The sequence below is a fragment of the Oreochromis niloticus genome, linkage group LG7, assembly GCF_001858045.2.
Source record: "Oreochromis niloticus isolate F11D_XX linkage group LG7, O_niloticus_UMD_NMBU, whole genome shotgun sequence".
Lineage (NCBI taxonomy): Eukaryota > Metazoa > Chordata > Actinopteri > Cichliformes > Cichlidae > Oreochromis > Oreochromis niloticus.
Window position 1 is genome coordinate 4,833,625 of NC_031972.2, and position 16,801 is coordinate 4,850,425.

Here is a 16,801-nt window from a genome sequence, read left to right on the forward strand (position 1 = left end):
GCTGTTCATTCATGTTGATGATGTGAGAGGACTCCTTAGTGTAGCCTGGGTCTGTGGATCTTCCCTCCTGATGTCTGAGTTCATATGTACTGTATTTAAATACAGCTGAATTCCCAGTGAATGTGCTGTGATTTAGTGTTTCTGGCAGTGTGATCAGAGAGGAGAACAAGTATGTGCACACGTGTTAACCAGCAAGAATCTACCTGTCTCACTCTATATTATTTTTGCATGCATGGGCCTTTTGTATAGTTTTAAAGTGTCTCATGGCTTCTGCCAGAATATAGCAGAATATAGTGTCCTACTGATTTCTGTTTGTGGCATGGAGGGGAATCTGTGTGTGTGTGTGTGTGTGTGTGTGTGCGTGTGCGTGTGCTTGCAAAAAGCAGTTTCCCTAATTCTAATTTTTTCAGTACCTTGTCAAAAATAAATAACAGAGGGATCAAATAGGCTGCCTCAATTGAGATCCACCTCCACTATCTTGGACTGGAGCTGGAGACGGCAGGCCCTGTTTGCTCTGTACGCTTGGTGAGCTATAGGGTGTAGCTTGTGGTTAAAGTGGCTCTTCAGCAGATCTTTACAGCAGTAGAACTACCTTTGCCAGGTGGAGTCCAGGAGAGAGCAGCAGACCATCCAGCTGTAGCGAGAGATCCTTTTTGTGGGAACAGCTGAATGGCAGTGAAGTCTGAGCCAGTTAGTGGGGGAAGCATCATATTAGAAAATGCTGAAACAAGTCGGTGTGTATACTTGGGTGGTCATTAAAATATCTGAGCTGACTGCTGAGTTAAGTATCTGTAATGTCTGTTTTTGAGTGTTTTAATGTGACCATAAAAATAAAATAAAGTCACATAACTAAAGCAACAAAATAAGCTTTTTGCTGTGTTAAGAGAAGGTGGATATTTGGCTGTAGGGAGTCATTGAGTCCCACTTATGACTTGGATCTAACGCCACAGTTTTTAAAGTAAACATCGGGCTCATTGGCCTTAATGTTTGCACAGCTGCTTTGAAACAAACTCCATTTGGATGTTTTCTTCCAGATGTTTTGGCATAAATTGTCGTGTCTTGAGGAAAAACACCCGTTACTATCATCACCTGGTACCTGTTGCTGTGGGTGGAAGAACTCCACCTGTATTCTGCTGCTTCCTGTTTATCATGTGTCTCTCTCTGCTGCTGGTGAAAGTGGTGATACGACCTCTCCAGTCATTTAAAAGACTCAGAGTTCCCTTCTGTTAGTGGAAATTTTGTAACTGTGGAGTTATAAGTGATGCGTGATTGCATGTCATGATGTTTTGCCCCGTTGAATTAGGTTAGCCCAGCAAGCTTTCTCTCTAATGCTGCAAAAGGTGTTTAGGCAACGTCACTTATCAGTCCCCTGGAGTGAGTGTTTAAGGACTGGAGGTGCAGTGTGGTGGGAGTTTTATGCTTTTCTGTCTGAAGGAGGGGTTATGTTATGCTGATGACGTTAAAATAATATGAGACAACTTGCTTTGCTTTCAAGATTGTCGTTCAAGACACTGCACGTAAATCAAGCTATGTCATCCACCTCTTGCTCCAGATTTACCATCTAATACAGTAAAATTCTGCCTCCACCACAATATTTTTTTTTGCATAGAGGAGCGGTATCTCCCAACACACACCTCATTGGGAGGCAGTGACAGTATATTGTAATATTTTGTGTGTTTGTGATTGTGTTACAGAGCTGTGATGTCATGGCAGCTGCCAGCGTGAGCAGACCTGGCAGTGCCCAGACCACTGAGAAGTCTCAGTTGACCTTGAAAGGTAATTGTGATTTTTTTTTTTTTTTTTCTCTACTTTATTGCTCACACAGACAAAAATGTTCATAGCGCAAACAGAAGAAGTGTGGTACAGGTACTTCTGTGTTTTTTATCTCTTTATCTGGCTATCCCTTCTCCAAGCATAAGGCAGTATATTATCACCCATAAATATATTTCATAATGTGACTATGCCCTTTCTGTTTGAAGTTGTGCTGTTTTGGTTGTGAAACCATGAATGATGAACTGCGACCAGCTTTGGAGAGGTCAATTTAGTGACGCGGGGCTGTACTCGCTGTTGTGCAAACAAATATTTGTTTTTTAGCTTGCTGACTTGAGAAAAGCAGCGTCGGTCGCTACCTGACATAAAAGTTGACTTATAAAGTGCGATAAGGGAGGATTTGCATCTGTAATGTAATGCAATATTATCTTCCTGCCAGGATTCAGTACAGAGACGAAGATCCAACTGCAAGATGCCAAAGTTAGGTCCCAAAAAATCCCTAACCTCATGTCAGTCCAGGGTTCAGCACAATGTAAACACAAAAGGCAAAAATTTAAACAGAGAAGCACTTAAACAAACCACAAAGAGGACAAACCTGCACTAAGAAATTACCTGGAAAACCTGAGACGTGCCCAGAGGTGTTAACTGCCAGGAGTACAAAGGTGACCTGGCAAGAAACGAAGGGAAACTGGGGGTTTTACCTGTAGGTGTGTAGGTGTGTAATTCGCTGTTGGAGAGGAGGTGGAAATGGAAATAACTAAAGATGAAGACAAACAGCTGTTAGAAAATAAAACAGGAAATGAGGGGAACAATCCACACACCCTTAGGTTTCTCTCCTTTTTAGTTTGTTGGACTGTTTGCTAAAATGTTACGACCACAAAGTTTACAGTTCACTTAGCTCACAGCTTGGTTCGTTGGATGAGATTACATTGCACTGCAGCGTTTTCCTTCCATGGTTTAAATAAATGAATAATAATTTTGATCCATCCAGGCAGTTATGCAGTCCAACACCTCTCAGCTCATCAGCTGAACACCTACATCGCAGCTGGCTCATGCATCAATGTAAATGCCACATCTACTGATGGATTTTCATTTTCACAAATCTGATTTGTAATTGAAAATATCACATATTTAAAATCCTGATCTGTACGTGCGACAATCAAGGAAAATATAGATACGGTCTACTTTAACCTGTAGAATGACAGTGATCTCCCACTAATTAAATCTCATTTGATTAGATTTAATTTGATGATGTTTTGTTAGTTTTATGCATTAATGTAGGAGAAACCGAACCAAATGATGACCTGACACTGACTTGGAGAATAGAGGAAGCCTTTTGGTTATAGATCATGTTCACTTGATTATTAATTGCAGGAGTCGGGGGGGGAAAAAAAGATTCGCTGTAGATGGCTGTGATAGACTTTTTGTGTTCTCACCTCAAACAACTGAGACAGCAGGAGGGCTCGCAGCTTCAGCAAAGCTGCCAGGGTTTTAATGTGACATTGTCTGTGACTTTGAAATTGCTTTAACGTCTAACAAACAAAAAATTATGGAATAAAAAGAACGTTTTAAAACTCTCGTCAGTAATCCTACTCTTTAAGAAGTGAATTGGTTCTCTAACAAGCAGTTTGGTGGACAGGTGAGGCCTGTTTCTTTGTTTTTCTGTGGCACATAAAATATTTTGATTTGAGGTGTTGGTGGTTTTTCACTGGAGGACCAAAGAGATGTTGATGCAAATGATGTTGATGTTTGAAAACCCAAAATAAAACTGTCCGAGAGACGGCAAAATCTTTGAGAGTGGACAAATAAGCTCTTATTAAAAAGACTAAATGCCCTGGCCAGCTGGGCAGCACCAGAAGACCTGAAATATCACAGAAAACAAAGTGCATGATGGCAGAGTTATTCCCGAGAACCGTATGACTATATTAAACTTTACCAGAAGACATTAAAAGAACCCAGAAAGTCCTGTAAAAAAATAAATCTTTGGACATTTGAAACCAAGATGAACTTTTATCAGAATGTCAGGAAGCGACAACATGCTGGAGACAGCGGGAATGTGTGGCTGCCAGTGGAGCCGCGTCACTGCTGTTAACTGATGTTGTAGCTACTAATAGAAATATAAGGATGAAGTGTACAGGGTTATAGTCTCTGCTCAGATTCAGACAAATGCTGCAGACTTGATCACACAGTGCTTCACAATGCAAATGTATAATGACTCAAAGCAAACTGCAAAAGCATTTGGTGATGTCCACGGGCTCTAGCCTTCAGATACTCAGTGACTGCAAAGGAGTTCCGTCAAATATGGTTGAATTTAAAATTGTTAGTCCAATAATTTTTGAGCCTCAGAAAATGGCTGTAATTCTTAAATGACCAATGCTTTTGTGAAAGCCCTTGAATTAAAGCTGAAAGTCTGCACTTCAGAAACATCTCCATTGATTGAAACTCCTCTGCGGTGGTGTAGAAAAACAAAAGCGCAAACATTGTGTTATCGTCCAAATACTTATGAGCTTAACTGTGTAGTTATAGAGGGCTTTACACAGACAATGGCAGAGACTCTCATCATCACATGTGGATAGCAGATGTAGTGTTAAGGTGACCAGATGAGTGTGCTACCTTCAACACAACCTTGTTTACTACTCCAGGCTTTCTGCTTCAGGCTCTGTGCGTAAAAAGGGTGTTTTGGACACATCAGCTGAGAGATTTCATTGGTCATGTGTCCAGCATAAGTTACCATAGTAACTGTGTCAATGCAGAGATTTTTTTAAAACATTTTTTTTTCTGTATTAATTTTCCGAAGGTTTAGTTCATGTGTTTGAGAAGGCATTCAATGTCATTCCAAAAATCGATTTAGTTGACAACAGTGTCAGAGTCCTGCTTGGTTTAATCATCCAACACTTGAAATGGTCAAAAGGATGAAAACATCACAGTAACAGTAGTTTTTACCTTTTAATATGAGTTTGTATCATAGACCTGATATAAAGATATATGACCTGAGCATTTTGAAGTCTGTATGTTTAGGTTAGTTTGTTTTAGAACCTGACATGAGCAAATTTAACGAGTTTATACATAAACTGTATAATGCACAGACACACATACCTGTTAATAAATATTGAACAAAAGACTGTGTCTCCACCACTGAGGAAAAAAACCCATCCGTAACTCGAACCTTCGAGTTAGCTTTGCTAATCAGAGATGTTGTTTTGTTGTTGCCTGTAAACAAATGGCTCAAATGCTTAGACACTCAAACTTAGGTAGTGAGCAAATGTGAACAAACTAGCGCAAGGTGTGTGAGGTTTGAATGCCTTCAGTGAGTGATAACTGCATGGATATGGAGTCACTGTGTTCATGTTGAACTGCTGGATAGCCGACGCCTTCTCCTTCTCCTTCTGGGTAGTAAAGAAATGACGTACCTTTAGAGCTTCCTGATCGGCAGATCTGAATTAGGCATAGCATAGCATTTTTTGTTTCTTTTTTTACTGATGGAAACTAGCGTCCATACATCCACCTGTAAAAAATTTTTCTTTGTACTATGCTGTAATATTTTAACATGAAGCTATAAGGTGATTGACTCACTTTTTGTTTTTGCATGAATTACTTGCGTCTGCTGGGAATAAAATGAATTTTCCGGCACCTTATCTTTAAAGAGACAAAAAAAAGTTCATTGGGACTTTTTTCCTTAATTATATGTCTTTGAACGGCACAGAGTCATAACCACAGGTTTGGTCATATGAACACTGACTCACCTTTTTATTTACCGAACTGCTCTCAAAGGCTGTCTACCACTCCTCCACCTCTCCCACCTCCTCCCACACTATTGAAATTTACTTCAGTTCTTCCATTTCTGGCACACCTCCCACCTCCCCGTGTCACTTCCTCCCTGTTTCTGGAGAGCTTCACATAAGTCACATTCTGTTATGCCAGATGTTCAGAAGATCTGAGGTCATCAACATGTTGCTGCCAGTGTGGATCTGCTAAGGTCTCACTGCAAAGGAAGAACTACAGATGGAAACCCCCCTCTCTCTCTCTTTTTTTAAAAAATCTGTCACATTTATTCTTTCAGTCGGTAGTCCTGATCAGAGGCACTCTGTGAGACGCTGCTAGTCAGCATGTCCTTAGTTTGCAATCTTGTGATTCTGTGATTCAGTGTGAAGAAATCAGCTCCTCAAAGGACCGATACATGCGATTACAAGAGTCTCAGCAGGCCTGCAAGAATTCCAAGCCTCTGAGCTCGCCAAAGTCCGGATGTACACTTCTACCCCACTCCAAAAAAAAAGAGGCTTTAAATCAGTGAATGCAAAAAGTTTCTTTACTTTCAAATACTCATTCCACCTTAAATGCTGCATAAGTAAAGAGTACAATGTCCCCCCCCCAGTGAACTCTGCCCTCCAGTGTCATTGTCACTGTCATTGTCATGTGTTTATTTTTAACATGAAGGCTTTATTGTGGTCAGTTAATTCTTTTTCCAAGTGCCATGAAATTAAATAAATGAAAACGACACTGCAGGTGTTTTTCTTTCTTCCACTAGAGGGCAAAGTTTGTATTTGTCTGATACACTCCTGTACTTCAAATCCATCCTGAACAGGCCGTGACACACAGCGTGTAACAAAATACTCACAACAGCCAGTATACATGCAGGAGTATACACACTCCAAGGAGTTTCTGTTAGGGTGTTGTAGTACACTGTAACATTTGTCCACTTACTGAACCATTTATTTGTCTTTGGTTCTCGGTGGTGCTGAAGTTAATTCCATGTGACCTAATATGAACGGTAGTGTACACCAGGAGGTCACCAGTGCATCAGTGAGCAAACTCAGAGAGATGGTCAACCACAAACCCTCACATCCACAGACAAACCCCTTGTATCGAGTCTACAACACCATCGTAGACCGCTGTGTTGCTTCACATTATTACATAATAAATAGAAAACAGTCTCTTAAAAATCAGGATTGTTCCAGAATCCTATATGTACGCATCGCCTCTTGGCAGCCATCTTAACACTCCTACAAACACTTATTTGGCCAGTTATTTTGGAAGCATTGCTGCATTAGCTTTAGTTACCATGGTCACCTGGATGAAGAAACTGTATATATACAATCACCAGTCGGGTCTCATTTCAAAATAAATAAATAAAAATGGCTGGTTTTGCCTACAGGAAGGGTCAGAGCCGTTTGTATTTTCTAGGGCCTTTTTTTCATCTGTTGGACACGCTCGGGATTTTACATGAGTCTGTTGTGGCTAGTGTCATCCTCTATGCTGTTGCATGCTGGGACAGCAGGCTCAATGAACTGATCCACAAGGGCAGTAACATTGTGGTGATGGAGCTGGACTCCCTTAAGGTGTTGTCGGAGAGGCGGATCTTGTCCAAGATGAGGACAATGCTGGAAAGTTTTTTGTAATATACTGGAATATTTGTAATTAGAGCTCTTTTTATTTATTAAAGCTATTTTGTTACATCTTGTAACTTTGTAATATATTTTATTATTTAATATAATTTAGGTAGTTGCTGTTCTTGCTGTCTTGGAGTAACTGTGACCAAATAAAGTAAAGGGATTAATAAAGCATTCTAAAGGTGAACTAAAATTCCTTAGTGTGATTAGACTGTCGTTTTCCACGTAAGGATCTGGTCAGCTTCGACTCTTTCTTATCACAGCTGCAGCTGTCAGTCAATTAAACGTCAATGAAAAAAAGAAATGCTTCTCTTATGTTAACATTTATTGCCCTTTGTTGCCACAAATGACAGCACTGCTGCTCTGGTGGCAGAGGTTTTGTCACAACCACAGATGTGTGCATCTGTTACGCTACATGCTTTATGTGTGTGTGTGTGTGTTTGCAGTGGTGTCAGCGAAGCCCCAGTCCCCAAAGCTGCCGAACCGGCACTCTCGGCTCAGCTCCTTCGTTGAGGTGACTGCAGACGGCCTCACCAGTGAAACCAAAAAAACAGGCAAACGTAGCGGGCACCTCGAGCTGCAGTGGAACGAAGACCTCACCCTGTGAGTGAGCACCACACACACTCGGGCTCTCATGAGACCCAGGGTTTTATTGTTAAAACAGCTCAATAGAACATTAAATTAACTGCATGCATCTGACAGCGTTTGGACTGTATCGCTGTCATGGTAGTGCTCTAACACGGCAAAAATTTAAGTGAAATTTCTACTTGTTTCCCGACAGCTTATTTAAAACATTTTTCCTGAGGTAGAACTTGCGCACCGTCGCTAAAGACGATGAGGAGCAGGATGCAATAATAAAATGCAGCTGCTGTAAGCAGAAGCATTTGTAGCTGATGTATTTTTCATGCCGTTCTGCAGTAATGTGACGCCACAGAGTCGTCTGGATCTAAAGCTGTGGAGCTGCCACACCCTGAGAAAGGAGCTACTGGGCAGCGCAACCATAGACCTGCTGGACACGCTGCGCTCGCACGATGGCAAGAGTAAGAAAAAAACAGACACACACACACACACACAGTTTGGAGTGACCACGCGTGTCGAGCACAATTTTGCTGTACGTGTTTTTCTACCTTACTTAACAGAGGTTTGTGCATTTTTCCTCGTTGTGTTTTTTCCTGGCTATTTGATTTTTTTTTTTTAAAGAAAAAGTTATATAAATTTTCTCTATATTACTTTGAGTAAATGAAATACCTAAAAATTGCTCTTGGACATTTTTATTACAGTCCTGGTGAATTTCCTTGGATGCAAAGTCCAAAGCCTCTTCGGAACCAAAATTATTAGCAGTATAAGGAATTTACAGTCTGGATACAGGACATATATATTCATACACAGAAAGAATCTGTGTCTTCCAGAGACTTCATTACATCATCATGTAAGCCACAACCAACCACTATGAAGGAAATTGGAAAATATTGCTGTAAATACACGACAGACACGGTCAGAGAGAGGCTGCTGAATCATAAACTCTGAGACTAAAATGCCGACTCCAAATCCATGTGCAGTAGTTAGATTAGATAAAATAACCTTAAAAATCACACGCAGTGGCCGAGGCTTTGCAAAAAAATATATAGAATTTTAATTTTTCTCAATTTTCTTTGTAGCATTGGAAGTTCTCAGTTATTTCAGAATCAGGCTGTTGCTGCTTATCTAATCCCACTTTGATAGAAGCTCACCATACTAATAAAAAACTTTCTTTATCACCAGCAGATTCTGCAAAAAACTGAAAATACTCAAGCTTACAGAATAAGTTGTTTCTTTTAAAGAACGATGTGCTAAGTAACACCAAGGGTGCCAGAGCCTATTCACATGCCTGTGGTTTCCATCCACTCAGAGGCACTTAGTAAAGTAAGACATGCAGATGTGTAACTGGCACAACACCTGAATTTTCTTTTTACTTTCAAAGTAAGAATGTGCATAACTATTGTTAACAGTGCCTCTTCAGTAGCCTCAGTGATGGTGGCACATTGCCAGCTAAGCTTAACTTTGTTATAAACGCCTTGGAAAAGATTTCAGTGTTCTGTAACTTTTGGCTTGACAGTTACTGCTAAATAAGTCCTGTAAACATTTAATATTCTTTACCCCTGCATATTTGACTGAGTCAGACTTTCTTATAACTCTGAGACTTTAGAGTCTTAGAGTTATAAGACTGTAAAGTAAGTATGTCTAAGATGGTGCCATACTTGATGGATCTTGCTTATCTTGATCTCTTATCCTGTGTTGGGGTAGGTTGAGCACTAGGATGCAACGGCCTTAGGCGTCTCGTGCTGGAGCCTGCACATTCAAACTGCAGAGCGTGAACTTTTCTATGCTACTCATCTTAAAAGATGTACCCACTCTCTAACAAAAATATCACAGGACACATTATTGCAGACATTTTTTATCTTATACATGGTCTTCTTAGATGTAATTGAACAACTGAAAATATTTATAAACACATTTATACTTTAGGTGCTTTGTCATGCTCTCATCTGTACAGATAACTTTGTAGACAGTTTTTAGGCAAAATCCAATTTGGCATTTGTGTTTCAGAGCCTGATAGACGCTTGTTTACTGCCTACTTCCCGTTACGGTCTTTATCTTAAACGTAGATGGTATTAAGCCTACCTCCTGGAGAGTGTTGTGTGCTTGGCTGCGTGTTCTGAAGACATTTTACCGTAAAAAGGATCCCGTGATTATGCACCACTTTTCTCTTTTCTTTGGTTGTCAGGGTCTTTATGTTGCCAAGCTCCTCATTGTGTCCACCGATGTTCCTGTTATATCCGATGGACTTATTTTTGAAGTCTGAGGATCAACGGTTTTTGAGTTGTACTTCAACTGCAGCTGTGTTTTGGATTCACAGCAACAGCTTCCAGATACGATGGAAGCTTAATGATGAAGAAATGCCACACCTATCCTTTGAAAAAGGGAGCGGTACATACTAAAGAGTTTTAATTCTTAAAGCCTAAACCCTTCATCTAATTTAAAATGAAATAAAGCTGAAATGTGTAACTTTAACTTAAATATCTTATAGAAAACATTGAAAACAGGATTTTGTTTTGCCTTCATCCCTCGCATCCTCCGCTGTCACACCAACCACTCTGCATGTCCTCTTTTAATACATCCATGAACCTCCTTTGAGATCTTCCTCTTTTTTTCCTCATGTCCAAACCATGTTAGTCTTACCTCTCTAACTTTGAAATGGTTTGAGCATTTAAACCATTTAACCCCCCCAAAAACAAAAACAAAGTGGATGTGAAAACAAAGCCTCTGAGCCAAGCAGGAAGCTGTGGGCAGATTCAGTGCACACGTGCAGTGTGGAACTTTATCTGGCAGCTAGACGTCTTACCTCATGTAAATACTACAGTTAAAAACAACTTTACATGTTGGAAGTGTGAGGGGATCAGTCAGACCTTCTGTATATCTGTTAACATGCAGAATATTTTCCAAGTGAAATGGGGACGACATCTCTGGAAAACAATCCTTTTGGTATTCGGTAACTTCACGCTGTTTTCCTCTGTTAGAGCAATAACAGAGGATGTCCAGTTTCCTTTGTTCCTCTGCCTTCTCAGTCACTCATCCCCTCTTTCTCTGTATGTCTGTCATTCTTCCTCCCTCTAGTGGAGAACGTCCAGCTGAGTCTGGTGCTGCAGACGGAGAACAAAGGCTCGGTTGTAGCAGGAGGCGAGCTCAACGTCTGTCTGGACGGCATGGTTGTTGATCTGGGCTCGCTGCCCAATGGCAGCACGGCAGCAGACAGTGAGTCCTGCCTTTATCTCTCACGCACGCGCACACACAAGGTTAATCGCACAGAAATGACCAGAAAAGCACATCGCAAAGCAGTCACACCACAGATGTGAAGATTTGTCTCACAGCTGCAACGTGCACAATCTAACAATGAAATAACATGCAGCACATTCAAAGAAAACTCTCCGTCGAACATGTAGCCTTGGAGAAGCACACAGAAGTGCATGGCAAAGCTTACACCCGTCAGACAAGCTTTATTAAAGTGAATACACACACAGTTTCCCACAGAAGCCCAGACAGCTTATTGGTACAGAATACACCGCAGTGTTAAAGCTTTTCTCCTCCTCTCCCTCTTTCCCCTTGCTCTTTCTCTGTAATATTTCGTAGCATTGCCAGAAAGCAAACACACACACACACACACACACACACACACACACACACACATATATCTGTACAGTGAGATGCTTGTGTGTCTCTCCGCCCTGGTAATGAGTGCTGGAAAAAGGGTTCAAAATAGTGTAAATCGCTTCTTCTTGGCCTCTTTGCTCTCAGGTTAAATACAGTTGCTGTTGACATGTTGTGTAGTGGAGTTTTTTTTGTCATGGTGACACGAGAGCTTGTGTCACACCACATAAGCACATTTCTTATGTGGTGATGCTGGTGACAGCCAAATGCTGTTTTAATCTAATGTTGATTGTTCTCTTGAATTTTTATTAGTTTTTAGAGGGTCTGCTGAGAATCAACAAATCAGTGTAAAGATACCCACATCTGGATAACTTTACAGACGTGGGTATCGACAGGAATCAGATGAAGCGTTAGGCAGATGCTTAACAGTCTTACTATATTAAAAGTACTTTAAACACTGTTTATTAAGAACAGTGGGGCTGAAAGCCTTCCACGTTTTGCTGGCCTACTTTGTCTCCTGCTCTATGCTGTGGCTGTACAGTAGCATGCCTTAACATTTTACTGTGTTCAGTCTTACTAAAGACAGCCAAGTAAAAGCTGACATTGTTTTCAGCATTTAAGCAAGATTATTTTCTCTCTCCCTCTCTCTGTCTCTCTCTCTGTCTCTCTCTCTCTTTAAAAATTTAAGTGTCCAGAAAGCACCTTTAACCTCAGTTAATTTAACTCTAATTATTTTTATCTTGTTGCATATTGTCTTTTTCAAAGGGGAGGTGATTCAAATTTCAAAGCTTCATAAATACTCTGTTTCCCAAAACCTTGTCCCAGCAACCCACAGTCACTGAGTTTTCTACGCAGCTGCCTAAACCTTTGGAAATTAAAATATTTGTTGGTTCCCACGCAGGAGAAGGCCTTAAGGCAATAATGTACATTTCCAGGGAGCCATAACCTCTTTTCATAGTGCAATTAAAAATGGCAGGAATAGTGAAGGTGAACCTTAAGGTTTGGTAGACTGATGCAACTTTGCATTTGATTTGCCCTTTTAATCCTAGAAACAGTTCTCTTAGTTTATCTGTTTAACTGCAAAAAGATTCAACTTGAAACTTTAAGATTCAGCAGACTGTGGCGTGATGGCGGTGCAGTGTTCTGCTATGTAGCAACACTTTTACACAAAAAACCAAGTAAACCTTTACTGCAGGTTTGAAGCATGAATGCTGAATATTGAGAATAACCTGAAAACAAATGCTTCAATAACTGAATTGCTTTAAATTATTGAATTGTTTTTTAATTATTGTTGCTTTTTTTATCGGAATTGTTTAAGTATTGTAGACTTTAACCAGCAGACTCCATCCATTAGGTGCGAGTAATCAATAATCAATAGTTGTTCCTGATGTTTTGAACATCATATACTGTGACATTTTTCACTTATTTCATTAGGAAATACCAGCGTGCATTAAATGGATGTATGTTTTGTAGCGAGAGTGAAGGTGTTTGCTCCCTCTTCACATTTCTGCAGTTTTAATATTAATGTTAGCAGTAATAGCACTGTACTTTTCCATGTCCTGTTATTTCCATGTACAGTATTTAACCGCTTGTGTTTGTCATGTCTGAAATGCCATAATGTTTGTTTAAATGTTTATATTGATTATAATGTTTATAGTGTAATCACCAGAGTCATTCAAGCTGTAACTCCAAGTAATGTCTATCATAGCACCAGGATCATTTTGATAACCTGTTAATGTGTTGACCAGAAGTGTTAAACTTATTTTATCTAACAGGCAACACACATGTTTGCTCGTGTTCTTTTGTCTTTAAATGTAAAGTGCATTGTCAGAAGTGCTCATATTGAGCTTTGGTGTAAATTATGGAGAAAAGTTCAGATTTTTATAACGACCTTAAGTCTCTTCCACTGATTTGATGGTAATTTCATGAACATTTAAATCAAATGAAGTTTCCATTAGCTTGACAAGTAGTTTCGCCTTCCTCCTGCCTCCTTGCCATGCAGTGATGTGACTGTCAGTGTAAGGTAAGCATTTTACCTGTGATCTCTGATGTTTTCTGAGAGTATCGTCCTGCTTCAGATATTTCTAAATATTTAGAAAATAGAATTTAATAAATCACTTATACAACATATTTTTGCTTAAAATAAGATCTGCCAATGGAAGAAGTGAAAATTCTCCAGATCCAAGCACTAAAAACAAGTTCCTATATCGCACTGAAATGTTACTCTGTAGCTGATTGTGTCTTATTTTAAGTGTGATGAAATATTCTGACTAGAAATTAGATAAATATACTTGGTAAGATTTTGAGTTTTTGCAGTGTAAACACCATAGCATTTCAGTATTCAACCTCACAACACACATGATGAACAGCTGGAGGTGTGCAAAGTCCATTTTCCACTTAAAAAAAGAGCTACTGTTGTAAGTCAGAGAAGCACTGACACACCTCCGTGGCTTTGACATGTTTTAACATCTTTCCAGTGGCACAGCAGGCCATGGGTAATGTCATGAAGGCTGTTAAAGTGATGTTGTATCACACCTCTGGACCGGATTTTGACAGCTGCTGTCTTAATGTCTTGGAACACAACGCTTCCTGGTGCAAAACACAGTGAAAAGTCTAAAACTTGAGCACCTCCTCTGCCATTTTCGCACTTTCCAAAGGCAAGCAGAGGGCCTGGCCTCCAGGCCGTATATCTGACAATTGAAAGTGTCTGAAAAAGCAGCGGCAGCAGCGGCTACGCTCTTGTTAGTCTCAACAAATTTCCTTTTATTGCCCTTGTACCAGCTCGCTTCTGCCAAAAACATCTGCACGCTCTTTCCGCCTTCTGCCGTCACATTCTCGGTGACTCAGGCTTCTTCTCATTAGAAACTGTTATTTTTCACTGAGAGCACTTTGAGTTTTAGAAAGCGCTGGATCGGCAGAAAAAAATTCTCTGTATTGCTTTTATCTGCTTTAACTGTATAAAGATAACAGTTTTAAAGAATTTGGATAAAGTATTTGTTATGTAGTGGCTAGCATCAGGTGTATTGTGTCATACCTGATGACAGTTACTGTAAAGTTAGACTAGAGCATATTTATTCATTTCACCAAAGCCGGTTGTTGTTTTTAGTAGAGCGTTTAGGTGATGTTTAAATAGTGTCCCAGTAGTCTGTCTGTCCGGCCAAGAATAACAAAACAAGAATACCGTTACACTTAAATCAAGATATTAAAAGAATATATGACACTGTGTAACTGTGGCCTCAACTGATATTTTATCTTCACGTTCATGTATTGCTATTCCCAAACCAATATAAAATGATTCCATAGCTTGCCAGGAAGGATTTCAAACACTTCACACACTTATTAACTCTCAGTCAACAGAATTTTCCGCTCCCAAGCACTACACTAACATTTTGCCTTCCTTTATGGTTTGGAAGCAAAGACTGGGTCTATTTTTTTTAAACAAATACAGTGTTCTTAATCTGCTCTTAAAGCCATAGCCAGGTTCCATGCATCCATCTCCTCTCCTCTCTGTGCAACACACACACACACAAGGATTCATAGAGCGCCACACAGAGCCCGCAGTGTATCCTGCTGAATGAACACAGAGCCAGCAGTGAGGCCTGAGGCCTGCCACAGCATGGGCTGCGTAAATGTGTCTCTTTGTGACTGTTCAGATGTGAAGAGAGGTTAAGAGGAGGTGTGCGAGTGTGTGCATGCTGTTGTAACATATATCTCCCTGAGAGGGACAAGATGGAAAAACAAATCCTGTAAATGGGGCTTGTTTTTTTGTAAGTCCTCACTTAAGAGGAAGGCAAGATAATTATTTGGATGTAAATGCGCATAAGAATCATGCACAGCGCTTTTAAGTTGTAAGGACACAGTCGCCAAAGTCATTGCTGTTTCTGCGGCAACTCTTTCCATATTTGCCTGCCAGGACTTCATCATAGTTAGCACCAGATGAATAATTCCACTAAATTAGTGTGGACACAATGCCTGTAATAGTTCACGAAAAAGGGAAAACATTGTCCGCTAATATTTTGTGGACTTATCTGTAATTTTCTGACTTTTAAAAGATAATTAAAATACATTTCTGGTGTATTATTTATTCTGGATAGTGTTTTTTCCAACATCAACAGATCAACCCAGTTTTCAAAAAGGTTGGGGCTCTGTGTAAAATGTGGATCAAAGCAAAATGCAATCATCTGCAAATTCTATAAACCCGGAGTTTAATTGAAAATGGTACAAAAACAGCAATGAAACAATTCATCCATCCTTTTTTTGTTTTGTAACTGCCTCTGGGCTGGAGGCTCTCCCAGCATTGATTCGCTCAAAATGCAAACGGTGTGGTTTTTTTCAGCACAGAAAAATAGATGCTGCGATATGTGTTGTAACAAAATCAACAAAAAATGAAACTAAAAAATCAAAGAGATGCAGAGAATCCTGAATGGCTGTCATCTTTGGTGTCCTCGCGTGGAAGTGAAAATCACTGCTCAGGCCTCTGGAAACTGAAAATCATTATCAGACCTCATTGCTTGTTGGTACCTTTTTTTACTCAAAATATTTTTATTGAGATATACATACCGTTTACAAAAAAAGGGAAACACAAAAACTGGCTGCATTGAAGACAGAGCAGAGCCCCTTATGTAGACAGGTAAAGAAAGTTAACAGAACACCACAACTCGGGAGAGCCGATTAATGCTGACCTTTCCTTGCAAAGACTTCAAGACTAAGACACGACATGAGATCAGCAAGTCACTGAACATGGGTGGGCGGGGCAGCAGCCTTCCACCTTACCAAAAAATTGCCAAGGCAGGACAGGTCCAAAACATGTGGGTAAGATTGGCATCATCAGACCCAAACCTATTACAGCGAGGGTCTAAGCCAGGATAAATCTTAGCTAATTTGGGTTTAGATAAGTGGGCCCTATGAAATACTTTAAATTGTAATAGGGAGCGCAGAGTGATATGGAATTTACCAGAGTTAGGACTGAATCTCAAACTTCATCTGACACCCAACTCTTTTCCCCATGTGGGGTTTAAGCCTTCAAAGGGAGCTGAAGTTACACTGCAAAGTTTATTATAGCTTGTTGGCACTTTTGATGCTACACGTGTATATGTAAGTTATGGAGCTGCTATCTAAAGCTAAAAGAAGGTCTTGCTTATTTCTGCAAAGTCACACTTAAACATATTCGGCACATTTTCCAACAGCATAACTCTGTTATAAAACCATTTAAACTGCTCTGCTTGCATTGCAGACCCGTTGTCGATTGAAAACACTTTGTGCATAAAGAACAAGGAGTCTCCAAACTATCCCATAACGCCTTTTTAAACTATCGGCCTGGTGGCGAGCCCATTTTACAAGCGTAGGTCCGTTCCCGTTTGTGCTACAGACAAAATTCAGATTGTTTCCGAAAGAAGAAAAGACGGGCTTTACAGGGATACATGGTTTGTCACGGCAGCACAAAACCTTCACAAGGTACT

At 40.1% G+C, this 16,801-nt stretch overlaps 1 protein-coding gene across 4 annotated transcripts in view; it reads left to right on the forward strand.

Moving 5' to 3' along the window:
• The window catches only part of wwp2 (WW domain containing E3 ubiquitin protein ligase 2), a 61,324-nt gene that overhangs the window by 1,570 nt on the left and 42,953 nt on the right, over positions 1-16,801 (forward strand). For 3 of the 4 annotated variants that reach the window (XM_003439412.5, XM_005449303.4, XM_025909003.1), the window contains exons 2-5: positions 1,695-1,776; positions 7,604-7,760; positions 8,076-8,197; positions 10,812-10,949. In XM_003439412.5, the coding sequence (XP_003439460.1) occupies positions 1,707-1,776; positions 7,604-7,760; positions 8,076-8,197; positions 10,812-10,949 (487 nt within the window). In that variant the 5' untranslated portion in view covers positions 1,695-1,706. Of the gene's footprint in view, positions 1-1,336; positions 1,341-1,694; positions 1,777-7,603; positions 7,761-8,075; positions 8,198-10,811; positions 10,950-16,801 lie in introns of those variants that run through there. The other variant, XM_025909002.1, reaches the window with a different exon arrangement.